The sequence below is a fragment of the Trachemys scripta genome, chromosome 1 (assembly GCF_013100865.1).
Source record: "Trachemys scripta elegans isolate TJP31775 chromosome 1, CAS_Tse_1.0, whole genome shotgun sequence".
Classification (NCBI taxonomy): domain Eukaryota; kingdom Metazoa; phylum Chordata; order Testudines; family Emydidae; genus Trachemys; species Trachemys scripta.
The window spans coordinates 284,073,942-284,095,304 of NC_048298.1; the positions used below are offsets into that span (position 1 = coordinate 284,073,942).

The window sequence follows — 21,363 nt, forward strand, 5'->3', positions numbered from 1 at the left end:
TAGAGAACCCAATTCTTCTGACTCCCTATTTGGTGCTGTATCCATCATGCTCTTCAGATGTCCCTTCCCACGCTCTGTTCCCACAAGTAACCTTGACGCACAAAGTCAAAAAGTTTGAGTTTAGATGGCAGAAGACTTTGTGAACCCAATAACCTGTACTGTAGCTAAGTGTTATATCTAAGAAAGCTTCCTCCTACTCTATAGTACAGGGATCGGCAACCTTTGGCATACAGCCGCGCCACTTCCCGCAGCCCTCATTAGCCTGGAGCAGCGAACCGCAGCCAGTGGGAGTCGTGATCGGCCGAACCTGCGGATGCGGCAGGTAAACAAACCGGCCCGGCCCGCCCGGGTGCTTACCCTGTCAGGCTGCATGCCAAAGGTTGCTGATCCCTGCTATAGTACCTGCTAACATGACCAGTAGAACTGTCCTGGAAAGAAAGGTAACTACATAAATTCAAACTGCTTCTGCACAACCAAAGACTCAGGTACCTCCCTCTGCAAACAGCTCTGATCCTTCTTGCAGGAGAAATTAAAGCCTGAGATGGTCTTCTCCCAGCTGCAGGAAAATCAAGTCAGAGTGGAAAGCTATGATCATAGCACCCTTCCTAATGCATTTATGATTGGGCCAAATGCCATCAAGAAAAACCAGCAAAAAGAATTTATGACATTTTGGTGAAAGCCTGCAGAGATCACATCAGCCTCAAGAAGGGATTTTCTCTGCCACCTTTAAACATGGGACATAGTCCAACATGTACTCAAAAAACAACCAAAAGCCACCTGACACAGCCACTCTTTGCAACTAGTAATCTGTCGCCTACCTTTAATCTCTCTTTTTTGGGGAGCATTATATCAGTGGCTATTTGATCACCAGTATTTTAGACTCCTAGCTAGGTTTCCTTTTGGGATAGGTCAGAGACATTACTGATTAAACTGATGGAAGATTTCTTTAGACCATAGGCACCGACACCCACGCACCCCGCTCCAGCTCACCTCCGCCTCCCCACAAGCGCACCATCCCCGCTTCTCCTCCCAGCGCTTGGGTAACAAGCTGTGGAAGAGAGGGGGGAGGAGCAGGGACGTGACACGCCCCGGGGGGGGAGGCGGGGAAGAGGCGGGGCCGGGGTGGGGATTTGGGGAAGTGGTCCAATAGGGGCAGGGAGGGGGCAGATTTGGAGCAGGGACTTTGGGGAAGTTGTTGGAATGGGGGCGGGGCAGGGTGGAGTCGGGTCGGGGTCAAGGGCGGTGGGGGCTCGTGGCGCCTATGCCTTAGGCCACGAACAGAAGCAAAGCACCTATGATCTAAATCATATTAAACTGGCGTTGTTCATTTCTTCTCACATGTCCCAGGGGACCCTGATGGATAGCTGCTCCTCTTCCCTGAGGATACTCACCTGTCACCACTCTTATTCAACATTTACGTAAGAACAAAAGGCGCTGATGTGAAATGCTATGGTCTACAATGACCTCAGTGTGCTGACTTCACCCAGGTCTGCAGCTCTTTCATATTCATCGTAGTCAGGGTTGTTTCCCAGCTGGCTTAGCATCCGAAAGAAACAGGAACCTGTACGGAAAGCAGCTGGCTCACGCTAAATCTGGGTAGGACAGTGCCATTGCCCTCACCTTGGATAGTTATTTACACCTGAGCAAAGTGAGTATGAAGTGGGTTCAAAATTCTATCAAATCAGATTGGTAGCATTTTACACACTTTGCACAAGTATAAATGACTACACATGGTACAATAAGCATGATGAGGAAAGTATTTTGATGAATTGTCACCCTCTATAGGTAAGTCTACAACAGGCAAATCTGCACCTGTTTTTCAGCATCACTGTAACTGCACTCACGCTACCAGTGGTTAAGCTGTACTGTTGACAGGGCACAGGCATTTTTATCACCATATCATTTTATAATTAAAAAGGCCTACAAAGTTTGGCTAGTGTAGATATTTGAAAGGTTCCTGTCCTCTTCTGGTCAAGGCAGTGACTGTTTTGGGGTCTTGTTGAATTAATCACTGCTCCTGAAGACTAGTGTGGCTAGAAACAACATCTTTTGTCTTTGACTATCAGGAAACTGTGCCCTTGTCTCTAGAATGAGGAGCTAGCCATGGTGATTGAGACTCAGTGACTTCTCCATGCCAACTGGCAAAGGGATATGGGGTGCATAAGATTTTACAGGGATCCCCTGGGTTGGATATGTGCATAATAATTCACAAAAGGGTGGCATCTGAGGTCTCAGAGCCAATAGCCCACTGGTCATCATGGTGAAACTTATGTAGAGATAATATTTAAGGCGTTATGTATCTAAACTGAAAATTATATTACTAAGGCAGGTAACAGGTTCCTTTCAGGCAGGGGGTGGCGATGCATATCTCCCTGTATCATCATTGTGTGCCCGACAATGCATGCTGAGTCAGATGCTGATTAAGAGATTGCGAAATCTACAAGAAAGCATTATAAAGGGAAAAAAAAAAACAATCGTCAAGGGGAATCCTGCTTATGAATAAGGACAATGGATTGTTTTGATATATCTGGGGGTACAGACACCCTGAATCTTTCCCTGAGGAGGCAAGCTCACAGCACAATTTGCCTCATGAATGGAAGATCACAGCCAAGCCTGGCTGTAAAACACTGGAAGAACTTGGGTGATCATTTCTCTTCTAGAAGTCTCAGAATGGGTGTTATTATTTTTATATGTAACCATTTCTTTCCAATACTTCTACTTGCTATCACTTAAATCTTTATACTTTGTTAAATAAACATTTAGTTGTTTTCTCTATAAATATATATCTAAGTGCTGTGTGTCAAGAAGAGTGGTGATGTGACGTGAAACTGGTAAGCTGGGGTGTGCTGCTTCTTTGGAAGCAGTGAATCTGTGAGCACTGCGATTGTCCAGTGGAGCAGGCACTGGACTCTCTAGGGAGACCCACAGAGGCCTTGAGGGCCGGGATGTGCCTATCGCTAACCTGTACAGTGACAACGGGGCTTGCAAGGCCTAGAAGGGAGTGCTTGTATTGCCCGTGGCTGGTGGAATCCGGGAGCTGACCCCTGGCAGGCACAGACCAGGCTTCCTCATTATAGGGCAGGTGGTAGTGAGGTGCCTCCAAATTCTGGGCACTCCCGAGAAGCATCAAAGCGATCCATGCTCATGACAGCTCCAAGCTGGACTACTGCTACATGCTCTACCCTGGGGTTACCCACAAAGGTCAAGCTGCATGATGAATCAGCTTCAGCTTTTATCAATCCACCTAGTAACTCAGTGGTCGGCAACCTTCGACACGCAGCCCATCAGGGTAATCTGCTGGTGGGCCGCGAGACATTTTGTTTACTGTGACTGTCTGCAGGTATGCCTCCCCCGCCCCCGCAGCTCCCAGTGGCTGCGGTGCTCATGATTCCATTCTTTGTACATTACTAACATCAGAACCTCTCTCCACCATGTCTGAAACGTTATGTCTGAAATCACTACTGCTTGAAGATTAAACGTAAACTGAAATAACATGAGTATGTGTCTGGACCCTTTACCATCTACTTTTACCATTACAGGTCCCCAATTACTCCTTCAAGTTCCTTTGTACATAAATACACACGGATTACAGTAAGTTATTCCAGTTGAAAATGGACATAACTATTTTACAAATGTTAAATAGAGATTCATGTGAATATTGATTTTACTTAAGTGACCAATATTTTATTGAAAAAGATTTATAATTAGAATGCTGATCCACAGGAACATTTGTATTTGTGCCAAATTCTGCGCAATTACACCAGTGCAAACCTCTGCTTACTTCCATTGTATCAGAAAAGAAATTGGCCCATGGGGTTTAGGCATTTATATCACACAGGAAGTCCTTTCATTAAGAGAAAAGTAAAATAGGTAAAGCAGCAGTTCAAACAGCTTGAACTAGTCAGAAAAAGCTCTATTCTCTTTAGGCATAGGCTAAATTAGATAAGATTTTGGTGCACTTCAACAAGTTTTTCCCTCCAAAAGCTTCCACATCTAACTCTTTCCTCGCTGCTTTGTTAGATTTCTGTGTGCAGGACAGTGTATTGTCTTCTTGGTAGTCTTGCAAAAAGCTGTTTATGAGAAGCTAAGAATTCCCTAGGGCCTCATTCTATGCTGTTGGTAGTTTATTACTAAACACTAATGTAACAAAAAGAAGCTATAAATGATGATGGAGAATGTGAAGTTGACATAGTCTGCCTTGCAGCTGGTGCAGTCATTTACACCTATGTAACACGGGTGCACGGGGTGCTGGAACAATTTTTATAGTGGGGGTGCTGAGAGCCATTGAACCAAACTGTAAACCCTGTATATAATGAAAACCACTTCAAACCAGGGGGTGTGGCAGCACCCCGAGTACCAGCACCTATGCGCAAGTGTAGAATGCTACCAAATCTCAATTTTTAACTCATTTACACATTTTATACCCATTTTCTACAGGTACAAACAACTATATTGCCTTACACCTTTTGAAAAATTAGGCCTTAAGTTTTTAACTGCACTTCAGTTTGTAGTATCTACTTTTCTTGGAGAAAATGGAAAAGGTCATGACAGAAGAGCTGCCGTCCTGTCCCTGGAAAGTTCTGTCCTCAGCTGGGAAAAGAACTGACTAGCTACAGCCACGTTTAAAAAAGGACTGTCAGGCACAAATCTAGTTTGACAACAGTTTTCGAACATGATTATAGCTAATATAACTACTGTGGCAAACGTAAGCAGTTTTGTTTGCTTAAAATAAGCCCATTAGCAGAAACCCTGCATGCTACAGACTACCCCTCAGAAGGCAGCTGGAAAACATTAAAGAGGCAACTAATTTAAACCTTAAAAAAGGAAAAACATTTCTACACAACAGGTAGATAACCACATGGAACTCTTGCCACAGGATATTACTAAAGCTAAGTGCTTAGCAGGATTCTAAAGAGGATGAGACATTTATATGGATAACACAATCCAAAGTTGCATTAGGCAGGATAAAGAAATTAAAAAGAATAGAAACCCTCATGCTTCAAGGTATAGGCCAACCACTAAATGGTAAGGCTCAGAAAAACTTCCACAGGGTAGGTTGTGTCCATTATGTGTTCCTTGCACCTTCCTCTTACTGTCTGCTGTATGTGGCATGTCACTAGACTACCTGGACCACTGATCTGATCTAGGGTTACCATACATCCTCTTTTTCCCGGACATGTCCGGCTTTTCGGCAGTCAAAGCCCCGTCCGGGGGGAATTGCCAAAAAGCGGAACATGTCCGGGAAAATGGCGGCTCTGTTTAAGAGCCCGGCTGCCTGAACGCTACCGGCTTCGGGCAGCCCCGTGCCTGGAGACCCTGCGCCGCCGGAGCCCGGGAGGGGAAGTGCCCGGCTGGGGGCGCAGGGTCTGGAGGCACGGGGGCTTCCCGAAGCCGGTAGCGCTTGGGCAGCCCGGCTCTTAAATAGAGCCGCGGGGGCTGGAGCCTCCAGCCGCCGGGGCTCTGTGTAACTGACCCAGTGTCAGTTACACAGAGCCAAAGAGGAGAAAAGCCTCCAGCGGCAGGGGCTCTGTGTAACTGACACAGTGTCAGTTACACAGAGCCCCAGCCGCTGGAGGCTCTGTTTAAGAACCGGGCTGCCCAAGAGCTACCGGATTCGGGCAGCCCCTTGCCTCCGGACCCTGCGCCCCCAGCCGGGCACTTCCCCTCCCGGGCTCCGGCGGCGCAGGGTCCGGAGGCACGGGGGCTGCCCAAAGCCGGTAGCGCTGGGGCAGCCCGGCTCTTAAACAGAGCCTAAGAGGAGCAGAGCCTCCAGCTGCGGAGGCTCTGCTCCTCTTCGGCTCTGTGTAACTTATACAGTGTAAGTTACGCAGAGCCGCCGGAGCCCAGGAGGGGAAGTGCCCGGCTGGGGGCACAGGGTCCGGAGGCATAGGGGCTGCCCAAAGCCCGAGCGCTACCGGCTTCACGGTTTGCTGGGCAGCCTCCAGACCCTGCGCCCCCGGCTGGGCGCTTCCCCTCCCGGGCACCAGCTGCGCTGGGGAAGCGCCGGCTGGGGGCGCAGGGTCTGGGGGCTGCCCGGGAAACCGTGATGCTGGTAGCACTGGGGCAGCCCTTTCCCCCTGGCTGGGAGTGGGAGGGAGGAGGGGGCGGAGTTAGGGTGGGGGAAGGGGCGGAGTTGGGGCGGGGCTAGGGGGTGGGGAAATGGGCGGGGCATGGCCCGTGGAGGGTCCTCTTTTTTTATTTATGAGATATGGTAACCCTATCTGATCCTTATGGAGGTTCCTACATGACAATGATGAGTGTGGGTATAAACTGATATAGCTATAAATGTATATGAAAAAAACTGTTTTGAACCTTACTAGAGAGAGACCCTAAAATGTACATTTCAGAAAAAAATTAAGTAAAATCAACCCCATCAAAACTCCCAAGACTGCCCTGGTAAAACTTTACAAGGACATTTAGTTTTTTGAATTTGGACCTGAGATATATCCTAGACCAATTGTAACCAGCCTGGAACATCCAGTGAATTTGTATGGCTCATCAGTAAGGCCGCGCGTTTGTCACGGATTCCGTGACTTTCCAGAATCTCCATGACTTCTGCAGTGGCTGGTACACTTGGCCCAGGAGCTGCCTGAGCAATTCATGCTAGCGTTACTGCTACTTCCTCCTTTTCGCCTTTAAAACTACTGCCCACAGTCCAGTTGTGAAATATTTTAAACACAACAGGATGTTGAAATAGCAACATTCAGTTTTGCAACTTTTGGCTGCATTATTGTCTTTGCTTCCCTGGCTTCCTGATTAAATCTTGCAGATTGTTCAGGAAGTTTTTGCTAGGTAATCCTGAAATGGCTCAGTATAGGCATCTTTCTCACTCTACAAATCGCTGTACTGTTTCCCTATTAATGTTTCATAGCATTGGTCTCCTGACTTAGGTGTCACTGCATGACCTCAGTCATTTATTTCTTCATTCATGTGCTTCCTCTATATTATCTGAGTCACTTTTTGAGACTGATGAATAATGAAATTCTTCGTTATCTCTGAAGTCATATTGTTATACAGCATTTAATGGTGTTGCAATTAGGCTTTAAAGCTCTCTGTGTATTAAGGAATATTAAAAACACACAGCACTAAGGAGAGACTAACTTTAAATTGTCTCTCACTTTTATGCTAAATGTTAGTGTTTAATTCACTACACTGCAATTCAAAACTTTATCTTATTTGATATAAGTAAACTTCCCTCAAAAGTTGCTTTGTCTTGTGGAAAACAAGCAGCCATCTACTTTTTTTTAAATCTACTTTCATCTACTTTCTTTTTTAAATCCTGCCAAATTCTTCATGATTACATTTATCTAAACTTCTGGATCAGATGTACCTTTTCTCTCCCTTAAGTGCATTTTGAAATAGTCCTAACATACGAGCTTCATAGAAATTAAGAATGAAAAAGAGTGTTAAAATGGACAGCATGAACTTGAAAATCATAATTCTATTTTATTCACTAATTTTAAAGATAACTTATTAATATAACTGACATATCAGAGAAAAATGTTTTTTAGATTTGTTTACTTTGTTCATTTGACAACCCTTTGGATATAGTTTCACTGATTGCTGTTTCCCCTTCATAGTCCATTGGCTAGTGAATTTCCCCTGATTTATGTGGGTTTTTCATATAGCAACACGGGAGAGAAAACATTTTGCAATTTTCTTCCCTTTCCTAAATATACTGTCTTAGCAGAGTACCCATTTTACAATGTAACTGAAAAACCAGACCAATTTATTGATCATTCACACTGTGTTCATATCACAATAACTGAATTAAGAGGAAAGCAATGTGGCAAAATAGAAAACAGCCACTTTGGATAGTGAAAATGTTCATAAATCAACTTCCTTTACATTTTCTTACCTTATGCTCTGAACAGAGGAATGTAATGTTTCATCCTGCATGTTACTAGTTACAGTTGCATGTCCTTCTGTGATGGATTGCACTGGCTGCATTACATGAACTGTCCGAAAAAGCTGAGTTGGATGTATTGGCTGTGCAGATTGCATTGTCCTCAAAATGTCAGATGCAAAACCAGGTATCTGCTGTTGTACAACTTCCACAGGCTCCTTAAGTTTAGTAGACTTAGAGTTCCCTGTTGTTTTTAGAACTGTGGTGGATCCTCCTCTTGTTCCTGTGTTAGAAGATGCTCTAGATCTGCCTGATTGGTTTCTATTAGTCGCAGTTGTTGACAATAAAGAGGAATCTGAAGACTCGGTACTGGGACTCGGATCCTCATCATCTATGTAGATAAGATCTTTTGGCATTTCTTTAAACTGATACACCAAGCGCTGACCTTCTACTTTAGCCAGTATACCTCTTTGGTAATAGTATCTGTTCAAAGCAGGCACATACATCAACAAGTTATATAGCAAAATTGGCTATGAAAAAAGACAAATCATCATCAGCAATGAAGTGGAGGGGTTTTTGTTTATAAAGCGAAATAACAATCGCTGCCTATTGACACTTCCTCTTACCCTTCTTTAGGCTCAAGGATGAAGACATATATATCACTCACAGCAACTTGCACTTCATGATATCAATATTACTATTTGTTTTATCGCAATGCCTAGTGTTAAATGATGCTTTGATAATCCTGGTAAAATAGCAATATCTTGACTCAAATCTTCCATCTTTGTCAAATATTCAAATTCTTTCTTTACTAAATAAAGTGCATAATATGTAGAATATATAAAGAGCTAAATTACCTATCACTATAGGGTTCTTGTAGACCAAAGGGGAGAGGACAGGTAAACATTACTTTCCATTGTGTTTACAAATTGAGTTACAATAAAGGTGCAAAAAGAGAGAGGGTTGGAGGGGAAGAGAGGAGAGTGCTTTAAGCAAAATTATTATTTTTATGACAGTAGTGGTTAGAATCCCCAAACAATAGGGAATATGTTTAAAAATTAGGCTTGCATATGGTTGTGTAATTGCTCACCTACTTTGCACAAACTTTTCTGTATGAGCAAGTTTCCAGTTTGCACAGGTACTCATATATGATTAGATGCTTTTCTAGTCACATATACATGCAAATTGGGGAAGTATGCACAGACCTGAATTCTGCTGGGGTGGAACACTCTCATATCTTGGATTTGAAACTGGGTCATCTGGCACATATTCAAGTTTATACAATTAGTCCAAATAATTTGATGGTCACCTTTAAGTTTAGTTTACAGGAGTTTTTTGTAAAGGCTTGTCACTCAGACTTTTCAGTCTCCTGAAACTCTCTGTGCTTGATCTTGAAGAAGTATTGGCTACTCAAATCTTCCTACATTATTAACTACTGTGGGAGATATATCAGTTAACAGTAATGCTTTGGGTAACTGACCATGGAAATGATTGTATTGAATTTAGAACACACTATTAGTTTTCCAATAGCTTTTACAACAGCAGTGAAGATGCTTCATTTGTAATGGGCGTCACTAATTTTTGTAGGTTAGGGATGATCTACCTCTATTTCTTTAAATGTGCAAAGCATTAAAACCACACTCCACGCAAGTTGTACAGCTTACTATATATAAATCAGATATTTTGCCTCTTCAGTAAAGTTACATTCATTTAAAATAATCAATCCAATATTATCCATATTAAAGAAGTGTAAAAAAATCCAGACCCAATAAAAAAGAAAGCTCTGAGTTTGCAGGATTTCTACAGAATTACATATACTTGCACTTTAAGCACTTTGTAAAACCCACAAAACAAATTTCTGCCAATAAAGCAAGTTTCACAGATTTGTCACTGGACAGCAGTGTATATCCTAATCTTTTTTTTAATCTTCTACTGTATAATTTGCTCTGTAGAAACTTTAAATAAAGCTTTTAACTTTTAGATTTCTGTAGTGTCCCCCCCATCTCTTCCCCGTCCCCCCCCCCCCCCCAAAAACCCAACAGCTTCATATTTCAAAACTGGAGCTCATCTTAGGAAAAAGCCCTTCACAGTTGTTAAACAGATTACAGCAAGCTTTCAATACATGAAAATGCTGTGACAAAAATAGTCAATTAAAAACTCACATACCTGAGAGCTCTGCCCATTGTTTCATAATTCATATCAGGTTTGTTTTTGTGCTTTCCCCACAATCTAGACACAGCCTTGGAATCTACCAGTTTAAAAATGCCCTTTTCTCTTTGAGTCCATTTGATATATTTGGGACACGTAGCTTTGTCCTGGAGCAGTGCTAAGAGAAACTCCCAAAGATAAATTGTATTTCCTAAAATAAATAAATAAAGCCTTTCAGGAGATATAAACTCCCCCAAATGCATAGTTATATTGATTTCTTAGCTTTTATTTAAGTCACAAATACAACAAAACTCCAGGAACTGAGTGCCTGTTACTTTCTGAACAGACTGTAATGTCACGTTGAGAATTCCTACACGTGATTATCCTTCCATTCCAACTGAATTATTTCTTAACAGAACATTATTATTTTACCATCTTTGGCTCTGAATCAGCAAAGAGCTCAAGTCCAGCCCTGTTCAGCAAAGCAGTTAAATATACACTAAAGTACCACTATAATGATTGGGAATTAAGCGGGTGCTTAAGTACTTTGCTGAACTGGGGCCCGCAAGATCATAGAATCATAGAATATCAGGGTTGGAAGGGACCTCAGGAGGTCATCTAGTCCAACCCCCTGCCCAAAGCAGGACCAATCCCCAACTAAATCATCCCAGCCAGGGCTTTGTCAAGCCTAACCTTAAAAACCTCTAAGGAAGGAGATTCCACCACCTCCCTAGGTAACCCATTTCAGTGCTAAGTAACCCATTCCAGTGCTGATGATTCTTCACAGGTTCAAGATATCCTTACTTGAATGTTTTAACAATTACATATAATACGTGCAGTAAATAATAGCTTATGCCATGCCAAACAAGAAAGCAATTGAAGCATATTAGGATCCATTGGCAAAAACAGGACGATTCTGCTGAATAGTTTACTATAAAATAAAATGATTCATGCTATCAAATTATATTCTGTTAGGTGTTGGTTTTGATTTTATTAAGAGGAGGGAGGGGAATTGGGATAGCACAGGAAGGAGTACCAGGGAACTTTCTCTGACATCTTTCTTCTGGTGGCTTCACTTTTTTCTTAAACAAGGGGACTGCTCTTCCTGCCACCCAACTGTAAGCTTTGATCATCTTATGCAGATTTAAAAACAGGCAGATGGAAAATGTTTCCAAATATCAGCTGTTGAAGCAACAGCATCCCAAGAAACACTACTACAATGCAAAACATCCCTCTAGACTTGACCTGAAACAGAGCAGTGCTTGTTGGGGGTTAAAGATCTCCCAAAATCCCGTTAATAAGCTGAAGAATGGATTATTCCTCCCAGAAACTGAGTATCTTCCAAAGGGATTTCCTGCACTCCTCTCCCTGCTTTAACAGAAGGTGGTAACCATGTCTTCTGAGCATGTGGCAACACGATTTATTTTTGCATAATAAGAAAGCTGGTAGGCTTCATTCTTATGTGGCACATTCAATTTTCAATTTAAAACACTGAAGACAAACATTCTACTCAAACCATCACACTTACCCTTTCCATCTTTGTTTTTCTTTTTCACTGATATGTTTGGAGTTGTCGTAGGGGATTCAGGACGAGAAGATTTGGACTTTTTCCCTGAAATGAAACCACTATTACGTAAATTTCAACAGAAAAATGTGATCTGGAAAAGAACATTAACTCATTAAATAGCTCAGTTTTTTATATTTCCTTCCCATCTCAACACTTACATTTCTTCTTAATGGCCCATTCCTCTAAAGTACTGAGCACTCTCAATGCTCATTGACGCTAACAGGTATTGAGGGCACTCCACATAGCACTAGTCAATTTAACTGGTCTTGCTTCAAAGATTTTACCTATTTTTCAAAAGCTAGATACATAAACTATCTACTTCTGCTTTGAAATCTGTATATTTTTTGTCCATTTTAGGGCATCTAAAGGCAATTAATAGTAGTTTATTCATCTTTTTAACTGTATTTTTTAAATCAAAAGGCTAGAAAAAATACACAGCACTGTCTTGTCTAGCTAGCATCGAAACTTAATTTAGAGACAAAAGAAGATTCTTTAGCTCTTTACTATATGAGAAGAAAGCTCCATTGATAGCTGGGGTCTGCACTGCCATGTGAGGGAAACATTCATTTTCAATCCTAAAGTCTCACACATTTGGCCTGCAGTGGCTAGAAATACAAAAAAGGAGGATAGAAGCAGCTCCCTTTCATTGCCCAGCAGTGCCATCTCCAGCCAAACAGAGCCAAATAGGTTCTGAAAAGCATCACATCCTTTTTTAGACAGAAAGATGGTGGCTGTGTTTCAAGGCCCCGGTGAAGAGTGGGAGGGAGGAGTTAAAGCTTCTGACAAGAATGAAGAGCATTCCTTTGAAAAAATGAGAGATCAGCTATTCGAGTAGGGTCAAAAATGAAAATCTCGCATATATATTTCTTAACAAAATCCAGAATCTGTTTCTCTATTGCTCCCCATTCATTTAGATGCCAGTTTTTATAGCATTGTGTTTTGGTCCTGAACCCTCAAGACTGAGTTTTTCTGGCAAATACTAGGCAAATCAGGTTTCCTACTTACCCCCTTGGGCACTTTGGCAACGTCTAGACACAATGAGGATCTTATTTCACATATTATCTCTGCTCTGCTGAGAAGCAGCATAGTCCAGTGGATGAAGTAATCACCAGCCACTCAGAAAATCATGGTTCTATTCCCAGCTCTACTACTGACAACATACATGAGCTTGGGCAAGTCATTTTATGGTCCCTCTATTTACCCTCTGACCCTTTCCCAAAGAGTTTCTCTTGCCTGTGTAGCATGCAAACAATGCATCTGCACAGTGCCTAGCACAACAGGGCTCCACTCTTGGTTTGGCCTCTAAGTGCTACCATAATACAAATAATAAAATAACTCTGTTACAGAGTCAAGATTTTCTCATTGTGAGGAATTTTCAGATTACTTTGTGATTAAACCTACTCACTTCTGGACTGACCTGTCAGTTTCATAGTACCAGAGCAATATCTTCAGGGTTCTAATGCTCTGCAATTCAGCAAATGTTGCTCACTGAGATTTTGTAGGAGCTGAGGAACTCTGAGTTTTAGCCCATGAAATAGAACCTCATCCTTTATTGGCTGGTGAAGGCCAGCTCGGCCTTCTGTTGGCCTGAAATGTCAATATCCCCTTTGGCAGCGTGGGTAGGCAGGATACCAGCTGGGGGTTTTTTGGAAGGCACTGCAAGGCCTCTGCTCAGGCAGCCATCTTTTGACAATGACAATCTTGCTAAGTATCTATATTTGCATGATCTTCATTCTGGAAAAAGCTTTGTTGAAAAAGTGTGGTGAGCAACTCTGGCAATATTTGTTTTCTTCCCCCAGTCACTTAGGATTCACAGCTGGGTATGGAGCAGAAACTGTACTGATCATATTGCCAAGGATGTCATCATAGCTATCAACAAATATAACTCTTTTGGACATGGGTTCTTGACCTGGGGGGTCACAACCACCCTTCGTTTCTTTATGGCTAGATGGGGGGAGGAGGGGGAGAAATGGGTGAAGTCCTGATATATTTCTGTTGTCACATGAGGTCAGTATATTACAAAGGTTGAGACCCATTGTTTTGGATCTTTAATTTAACTTATCATGAGGGATTGCTGAAATGTCTCTGGTCCCTACCAGGGTTAGATGGAGACATCTTGAATAGCTCAGCTACTTTTTGTGCAAGAAGTCCTATAAGATTGCTTTGAGTGAATGCTCTTCTGCCCTGAGGGCTCAGTCAGATGGGGTGCTGAAGGATTCCATCTTGTGTCCTTACCTGTACGAAATGTATGCAAGCACATTGAGAAGGAGAGCGAGGAGACAGACTGCAGTGCCTTTAGTAAACTGAGAACGCCAGCTCCACATCAACATTGGTCTGATTTTGCCAGGAATTAATTAAATTGGGGCTTGAGTGAGAACTAGGTGGCTGAGGTTCAATCCAGTCAACACTGAGGTAATGTTTGGTAGTTTAACGAAACAATCAGAAGAGCTGACCGTACCGTATCATAGCACCTCTGATAGAGGGAAAATCTAAAATTTGTTTAAACAGGTTAGCAATTTAGGGAGTCTCAGATCCTTGGTTGCTCTAACAGTTGTAGCCAAGAGTGCGCCCTGCTGCGCCATGCCCTGTCGCCTGCATCTACTGATGGCAGGAAGGCTGTGGCCCTTAATTTTGGAAACAAACTATGCTGCTAAAATAATCTGTGCCTGTCTTACATCAAGCCTAGACTATTGCAAGGCATTCTACTTGAACGTGACTATATCACGAGACCATCTGGAAACTGAACTTACTACAGGACATGGGTCCTTGCTTACTGAGTGATATATCACGTAGAGCACATAACACTGGTACTCTGTAATCTGGCCAGGTGGAGTTTAAGATGTTGGTTTTAACATATAAAGTACTGGTTTTCTGAACCATATTAATCCAAAATTGATGTCTGACATTATCAACATTGCAATCAGTGAAGACACTCAAGCCATTATTCCCCTGGGCAGTTTCCTAATGCATAATAATATATGGAGATATACCTATCCCATAGAACTGGAAGGAACCCTGAAAGGTCATCAAGTCCAGCCCCCTGCCTTCACTAGCAGGACCAAGTACTGATTTTGCCCCAGATCCCTAAGTGACCCCCTTAAGGATTGAACTCACAACCCTGGGTTTAAGAGGCTAATGCTCAAACCACTGAGCTCTCCCTCCCCATCCTCAACTCTGGAGCATTTCTCCCTCTAATTCAACAGTCTGAATTTGTAACTCTTCAGGGTATACTAGAAAGCTTGATCAGATGTTGGGTAATTGATATTACTGTGTTTTTGTATAAGCAGTTCAGGATATGTGTTTTTATTTTTGTAACTCTATTTTAACAGCTGTACAAGCACCTAGATCCAGCAAATTAATAAAAAATTTAAAACAAATTAAACTACAAATTCCATTCAATCATTTTTAATAACAGATAGCCCAATGAAGCATGCTGCTTTCCCCCATTTAGATGCTTATTTAGGTGGACAGATAGCTTACAGAGTCTGTTAAGCAGGCTGCTATCTACTGCAAACCATGTTGTGATAAATACCAGACCAAAGATACAAAAACACACAACTATTGGAAATTGAGACTATTATAACAGTTGTGACAATCAGGCTTTCACAAAAAAGAAAGACAACTTAGCTCTTTTCTCATTTTCTTAACAGAAACATTCTTCAAGCCAAACAATTCTCCAATAGCTTCCAACAAAGACTGCAGGGTATTTTTAATCTAATGCTAAATAAAACAGAGTACTTTTTTCAAATCTGTCTTAGGTAAATGAACTAAGTTAATAGTATAATGCTTGAGGTACCGCAGAAGCAACTACTATAACACTTAAATGACAAAAGGCCTTACAACTTACAGTGTGGTTCTGCTTTGAAGAGTGACTCTATAAAGATGGCATAGCAAAGATCCATGTTTTGTGAGGAATGATGATTCCATATGATCTATACCAAGTACTATTAGAATCTGAGCACATTTGCTCAGTTTACAAGTATCCTGGAGTCACAGGATCTGGTCTATAACCCAGCCTGAAAGTGACCTCTGTAGTATACCAGGCCCTAAGAACTCTCACAGTTTCACAGGGGCAGGCCCGTGGCCTTCACGACTCCCAGACTTGACTTTTGGCACCCACAATCCCAGTCTCTTTCCGTGGAGCCCTGTAATGAATCCAGCCAACCAAAAGTCCTATGGGAGGCTTTACTCTACCCCTTCAGGGCCCAATGCTCTCAGTGAGTACTTACAGTGACACAGGCGACCTTTTCAAAACAAGGTAACCATTTATTACTATGGCACACTGAATCTGAAAGTTGTTAGGTTAGCACAGAGAGGCAGAAGTTAAGCTATAGTCCATCCTGGTCAAACTAGTGCCACAATCAGACAGCCAATCTCTGATGTACTCGATCTCTGGCTCTTCCTTTCTCTTTCTTTTGTCTTCCCCGGTCCAACCTCCTGAGCCCACCCTTCTTCCAGTCACCTGTCACTTTGTTCTCCAGCTCAGTTCTCAAGTCCTGCCTGCTGGCAAGTGTTTGTTCAGTTGTTGGGACATCATCTCTGTCTTGCTGGATTTGAGTCAGTCTGAGCCAGCTCTTGCATGACTGTATTTATTCCCCACAGACAGCAAGGCCACACATATACATATACGTCCTGCCTCCTGTGCTGTTCCAGAAGCAGTGTCAACCCTTTTGCATCCACTGAATAGCAATGCAATATACAAAGGGAAACTAGGCATGCCTAGGCTTTAAAAAAAATACTACAGAAAATTTTCACCTTGTCAAGTTCTTTTCCTGAACAGCTAGCTGAGTAAACTTAGTTTATGTTGTCTTGATGCCTATATGTAGCTCCTATTAATGTTAAACAGCTGCTACATATACACAAGGAGAAGAAAGCATACCTCTAAGCATTTTCTATTCCAAACTCTCATATCCTGTGAACTTCTTACCTTTCTTCTTCTTAGGCTGCTCAAGTTCTGGAGTGTCTGATGATTCAGCATAAGAGTCTTGAACTTGGTGAACCTCTACAACCTCAGGGATCCCATCAAGTGTGACCGATACATGGGTAACAGGAGCAACAATAATTTCATCTTCAGATGTACCAAACATATTTGCTTAGGGAAAAAAAAAAGATGACATTATCAATGCTTTTTACAGAATTAAATACACTTTTAAAAAACACTTCCAATTATAAGGAAACATTTCAATAGGTCAAAGTATAGACATAATAATGTACATAAAATTTATTATCATAATTAAGGTCTTCACAGCAGAAAAGGTCAGCCCACAAATGAACAAGTCTGTTCATGAGGTTTGAACATGAGCACACATCATAACAAAGTGTAGAATAATTTAATACTTGCAACAGAAGCTAAGGTTGTGATCACAACAGAACATGGCATTTTCATTCATATCTAAGGTAACCTGCATTCATTCAGTTACTTTGCCAACGTGAAATACAATACCAATAACCAGATAAACTGTAGCATTTCCGCACAATATTACATTTAAATCCTCACACACACATCCTATTTTATTTCCCTTTCTTTCATAACCTCCAATGTCCAACTCTGGCACTGATTAGCCTATGCGATTCCCTATCTGATTCCCTAAGCTGGCATGTTGAAGCTACCAACAAAATCTCACCTACCCATACCTTTTTATATTATTTTTATACATATAGGAAAATCCACAATATATTGAGTTTCTTCAAATTTTACTTATAAACATGGCTCATATACATTTGATTTACTACTGTTAAACTCACTTATTCTTTTTTCATCCAACATAGGATCAGGGGAGTCCATATTGAGAAGTGCCTCAGCAGCTTCAATAGTTTCCATTGTTTCATCTCCATTATGACAAGATGCTTCAACTGAAAGCAAGACAAAAACAAATCATTTGTACCAAGGTGAAGCCTGGTCTGAAGCTTTACTGGTATTTGTTCCTATGCTTTTTTTTTTAACCAGTACGTCATATCCACATTTAGCTAATACACACTATTTACAAGGGACATCATCTTTGGGGAGGAAATACACATTAGAAGTATCTTCATATAGTTAAAGAACTACACTTTTAAAAACAGTTTTTATAAACTATGGTATATTCTACCTCAGCTTTGTCTCTACTGTCTCCACCCATTGATGAAGTATGTGCTATAAGTACTCCCCTGGCTATAAGCTCTGAAAAGAACTAGAGTAGTGGTTTTCAAACTTTTTTCTGGTGACCCAGCTGAAGAAAATTGTTGATGCCCGTGACCCAACAGAGCTGGGGATGAAGGGTTTGGGCTGTGAGAGGGGGCTCTGGGCTGGGCCAGGGATACTGGAGGGGGCCAGGGCTGTGGGCTGGGGGTGCAGGCTCTGGGGTGGGGCCGGGAATGAGGGGGTTGGGGGGGCGGGAGGGGGCTGGGGGGGGGGGGGGGGAGGGGGCTCAGGGCGGGGGATAGGGGCGGTGGGATTGGGGTGCGGGCTTACCTCAGGTGACTCCCTGTCAGCGGCACAGCAGGGCTGCTAAGGCACCGCAGACCGTGCTGTGTCCCAGAAGCAGCCAGTAGCAGGTCCAGTTCCTGGGCGGAGGCTCACCAGCGGCTCTGCACGGCTCTCGCCCACAGGCACCCCCTCCAGCTCTCATTGGCTGGAAACCAGCCAATGAGAGTGTGGAGCCGGTGCTTGAAGTGGAGGCAGCATGTGAAGACCCGTGCCCTCCCTGTCTAGGAGCCGGACCTGCTGCTGGCCACTTTCGGGGCGCAGCATGGTGTCAGAACAGGTAGGGACTAGCCTTCCTGAGCCGGGAAGCACCGCCAATGGGACTTCTAATGGCCTGGTCGGTGGTACTGACCAGAGCCGCCGCGACCCAGTGCCTTACATTCCAGGACTCAGTACTTGGTCGCGACCCGCAATTTGAAAACCACTGAATTAGAGCACATAGTGTATTCTGTACCATGTACTTAAAAAAAGGGCAAATAGGCGCTGGTGGTTAAGGAGTGGTCGCTCAGATCCTCGACCAAGACTTCAAAATTGCGGTTTGTTGCCTGACGGGTGGGAAGTAGGTTGTTCCAAATGCGTTTTTCGACATCTGTTAGGCCTGCCACGGGACCTCCCAGTGTCATACTGCTTGCACTGTGAGCTGTTGTATTGCTGCGGGCAAGACCTCTGGTAAGTCTGGTATCTCTTTCTCTTGGAAGGAGGGCTGTAGATCCCTAGTGTTCAGAGGGTAGCCCTGGAATCTTTCATCATGCGAAGGACTTCATCGGTGTTCCCGGAAAAAAGTTTGTCTTTGTTGAACGGTAAATCCTCCACTTTCATCTGCAGCTCTTTAGGGATGCGAGATGAGGCGAGCCAGGAGGCCCTACGCATCACCACTGCAGTAGCTGTGGTGCGAGCTGCGGTGTCAGCCATGTCCAGAGATGCTTGAAGCACCGTTCTGAATACTAGCTGTCCCTCTACCAGGACCGATTTAATATCCACTCTTCGGTCCTCTGGGATGTGGGTAGCGTCGAGTTCCGTCTTCAGCAGAGGATGGTTGAGAAGGAACCGAGGGGGTTAGAACGTGCAGGTGCCAAACAGACTCCAATGACGCCGCGAGACACCAAGTGTGCACATGCATCTCGACTGGGCACTGCTATCAAAGATCTCCGATCAACGGCGCCAGGATGCAACGACATCTGAAGTGGAGCACCCAATCGAAGAACAACATACGGTTCTGGTCACTTATTACTGTTTAATTTATCACTTTGTTCCAAATCTTCCTCTAATGACACCTGAATCTGGGACAGTTCCTCCGATTTGTCACCTAAAAAGAATGGCTCAGGTTTGGGAATCTCCCTCACATCCTCAGCTGTGAAGACAGATGCAAAGAATTCATTTAGTTTCTCCAGCGGCCCCACTGGTTGTTTAGCAGACTTCCTGCTTCTGATGTACTTAAAATTTGTTTTGCTATTACTTTTTGAATCTTTGGCTAGCTGTTCTTCAAATTCTTTTTTGGTCTTTCTAATTATATTTTTTACACTTTACTTGCCAGAGTTTATGCTCTTTCTATTTTCCTCAGTAGGATTTAACGTCCACTTTTTAAAGGATGCCTTTTTGCCTCTCACTGCTTCTTTTACTTTATCATTTAGCCACGGTGGCACTTCTTTGGTTCTCTTATTACGTTTTTTAATTTGGGTTGTACATTTAAGTTGAGCGTCTATCTATTATGGTGTCTTTAAAAAGTTTCCATGGCTTCTGTCTTTTCTTATATCTTCCAAAGTTCAATGGCTTTGTTCCATGAGGCACGATGACCTCATTCTGTTCTTCCCTTTCTGTGGGTCGCCTATCCCCTAAATGTAAATGAGGTTTCCATTGTTTTGATTCCACCATGCTTTAATTTACACAGGAGACAGGTAAATGGCTGCCTTCTCTCAGCTATGGGAGAGAACATGTTTTTCCCTGTTTAGCCAAAGACTTTAAAGCATAATATCATTAAGTATCCATATTTCCACATATAATGTTAATGACATTTCAGAAAAGACTTCACTCTATATGCTTTAATAATACAGGAAAATTGTATACAGTCATTGTATAAGCCCGCACCGCTTCCCGCAGCCCCCATTGGCCTGGAGCAGCGAACCGCAGCCAGTGGGAGCTGCGATTGGCCGAACCTGTGGATATGGCAGGTAAACAAACGGCCTGACCCACCAAGGGGCTTACCCTGGCGGGCCGCGGGCCAAAGGTTGCTGATCTCTGGCTTATTACTTGAGGTTCAGCCCTCGTCTTTAGAGACCAGTACATCTTTTAAATGAATTCTTCTGATAGTTAACCACCCCCTCCAAAGTAAAGTTTATTGAAGCTGTGAGAAAGGCAACATAGAGTTTGGTGGTTAAAGAAGCTCTACACTCTTTCTTCCCCCACTTGTTAGCTTACTAGCTTTGTTTATCTAATATGTAAAAATGGACCTTAATTGCCTTTGCCTGAAGGCTGGGCTGGTTACAGAATCAAATATATGTTTCTTTGTCTAAAGCAGACAACTCTCCACTCCCCCCTGGTTTAAATACACTTTAATCATAATTCCAGTTTATATCCATTACTCGTTAATGCACATCACATACATACGTTATGCAAGAATATTAATGATCAGTGAGTTATTAGTTTTCAAATATAAATCAGAAGGCATATTTTGTACAAAGATTATTACTATAGTGCATGGGATGTGAATAAAGGGGGGTGCTTAGGGTCACAAAATTACCTAACTATCCATCCCCACTAAGTTTAAACTTAAGGGCAGACAGCAAGACGTTCCATCCAGTCACAGCTTCCAAAAGAAAGTGTAGGTAGTCTTGAGACACAGTTAAATCCTAGGCCATTCGGAGCTTTTGAAATTATAACCAACACCTTCATTTGTATGCCTCAGGAGCAGGGTGTGAACCAGTGCAACATAGAATTAAATATGCAATGCCAAAAGACATTTAAAACAAATTTTGATTACTGGCGTATCTACTACTACTGACTGGTGACTTGGTAGGAACTAGTTCTCATAAGCATTGCCATCATAAACTTCAGTCACCAATTGAAAAAATAAGAGGGCTGAATGTTTACATACACATGCGTGACCCCGTACACAGACTGGTGACTTGGCAGGAAATAGTTCTCATAAGCATGGCCATCACAGGCTTCAGTCACCAATTGAAAAAAATAAAAGGGCTGAATGTTTACACACACACACACACACACACACAACCGCACACACAGATAATTGTCTAACCTCTCCTCGGGTCTTGAAATCACTGAAATCAATAAGAGCTTTGCCACCTGAAACAGTTTTGGGCACCGTGTAGTTCAGGCCCTGAT

The 21,363-nt window shown here is 42.7% G+C and overlaps 1 protein-coding gene across 1 annotated transcript in view; it reads right to left on the reverse strand.

Annotated features, from left to right (window-relative positions):
• ELF1 (E74 like ETS transcription factor 1) overlaps window positions 1-21,363 on the reverse strand; it is a gene marked incomplete at its 5' end in the record, with an annotated part of 35,010 nt that overhangs the window by 6,848 nt on the left and 6,799 nt on the right. Inside the window, 5 exon segments of the mRNA XM_034758403.1 lie at window positions 7,859-8,329; window positions 10,013-10,205; window positions 11,523-11,606; window positions 16,489-16,653; window positions 17,307-17,414. Of these exon segments, the coding sequence (XP_034614294.1) occupies window positions 7,859-8,329; window positions 10,013-10,205; window positions 11,523-11,606; window positions 16,489-16,653; window positions 17,307-17,414 (1,021 nt within the window).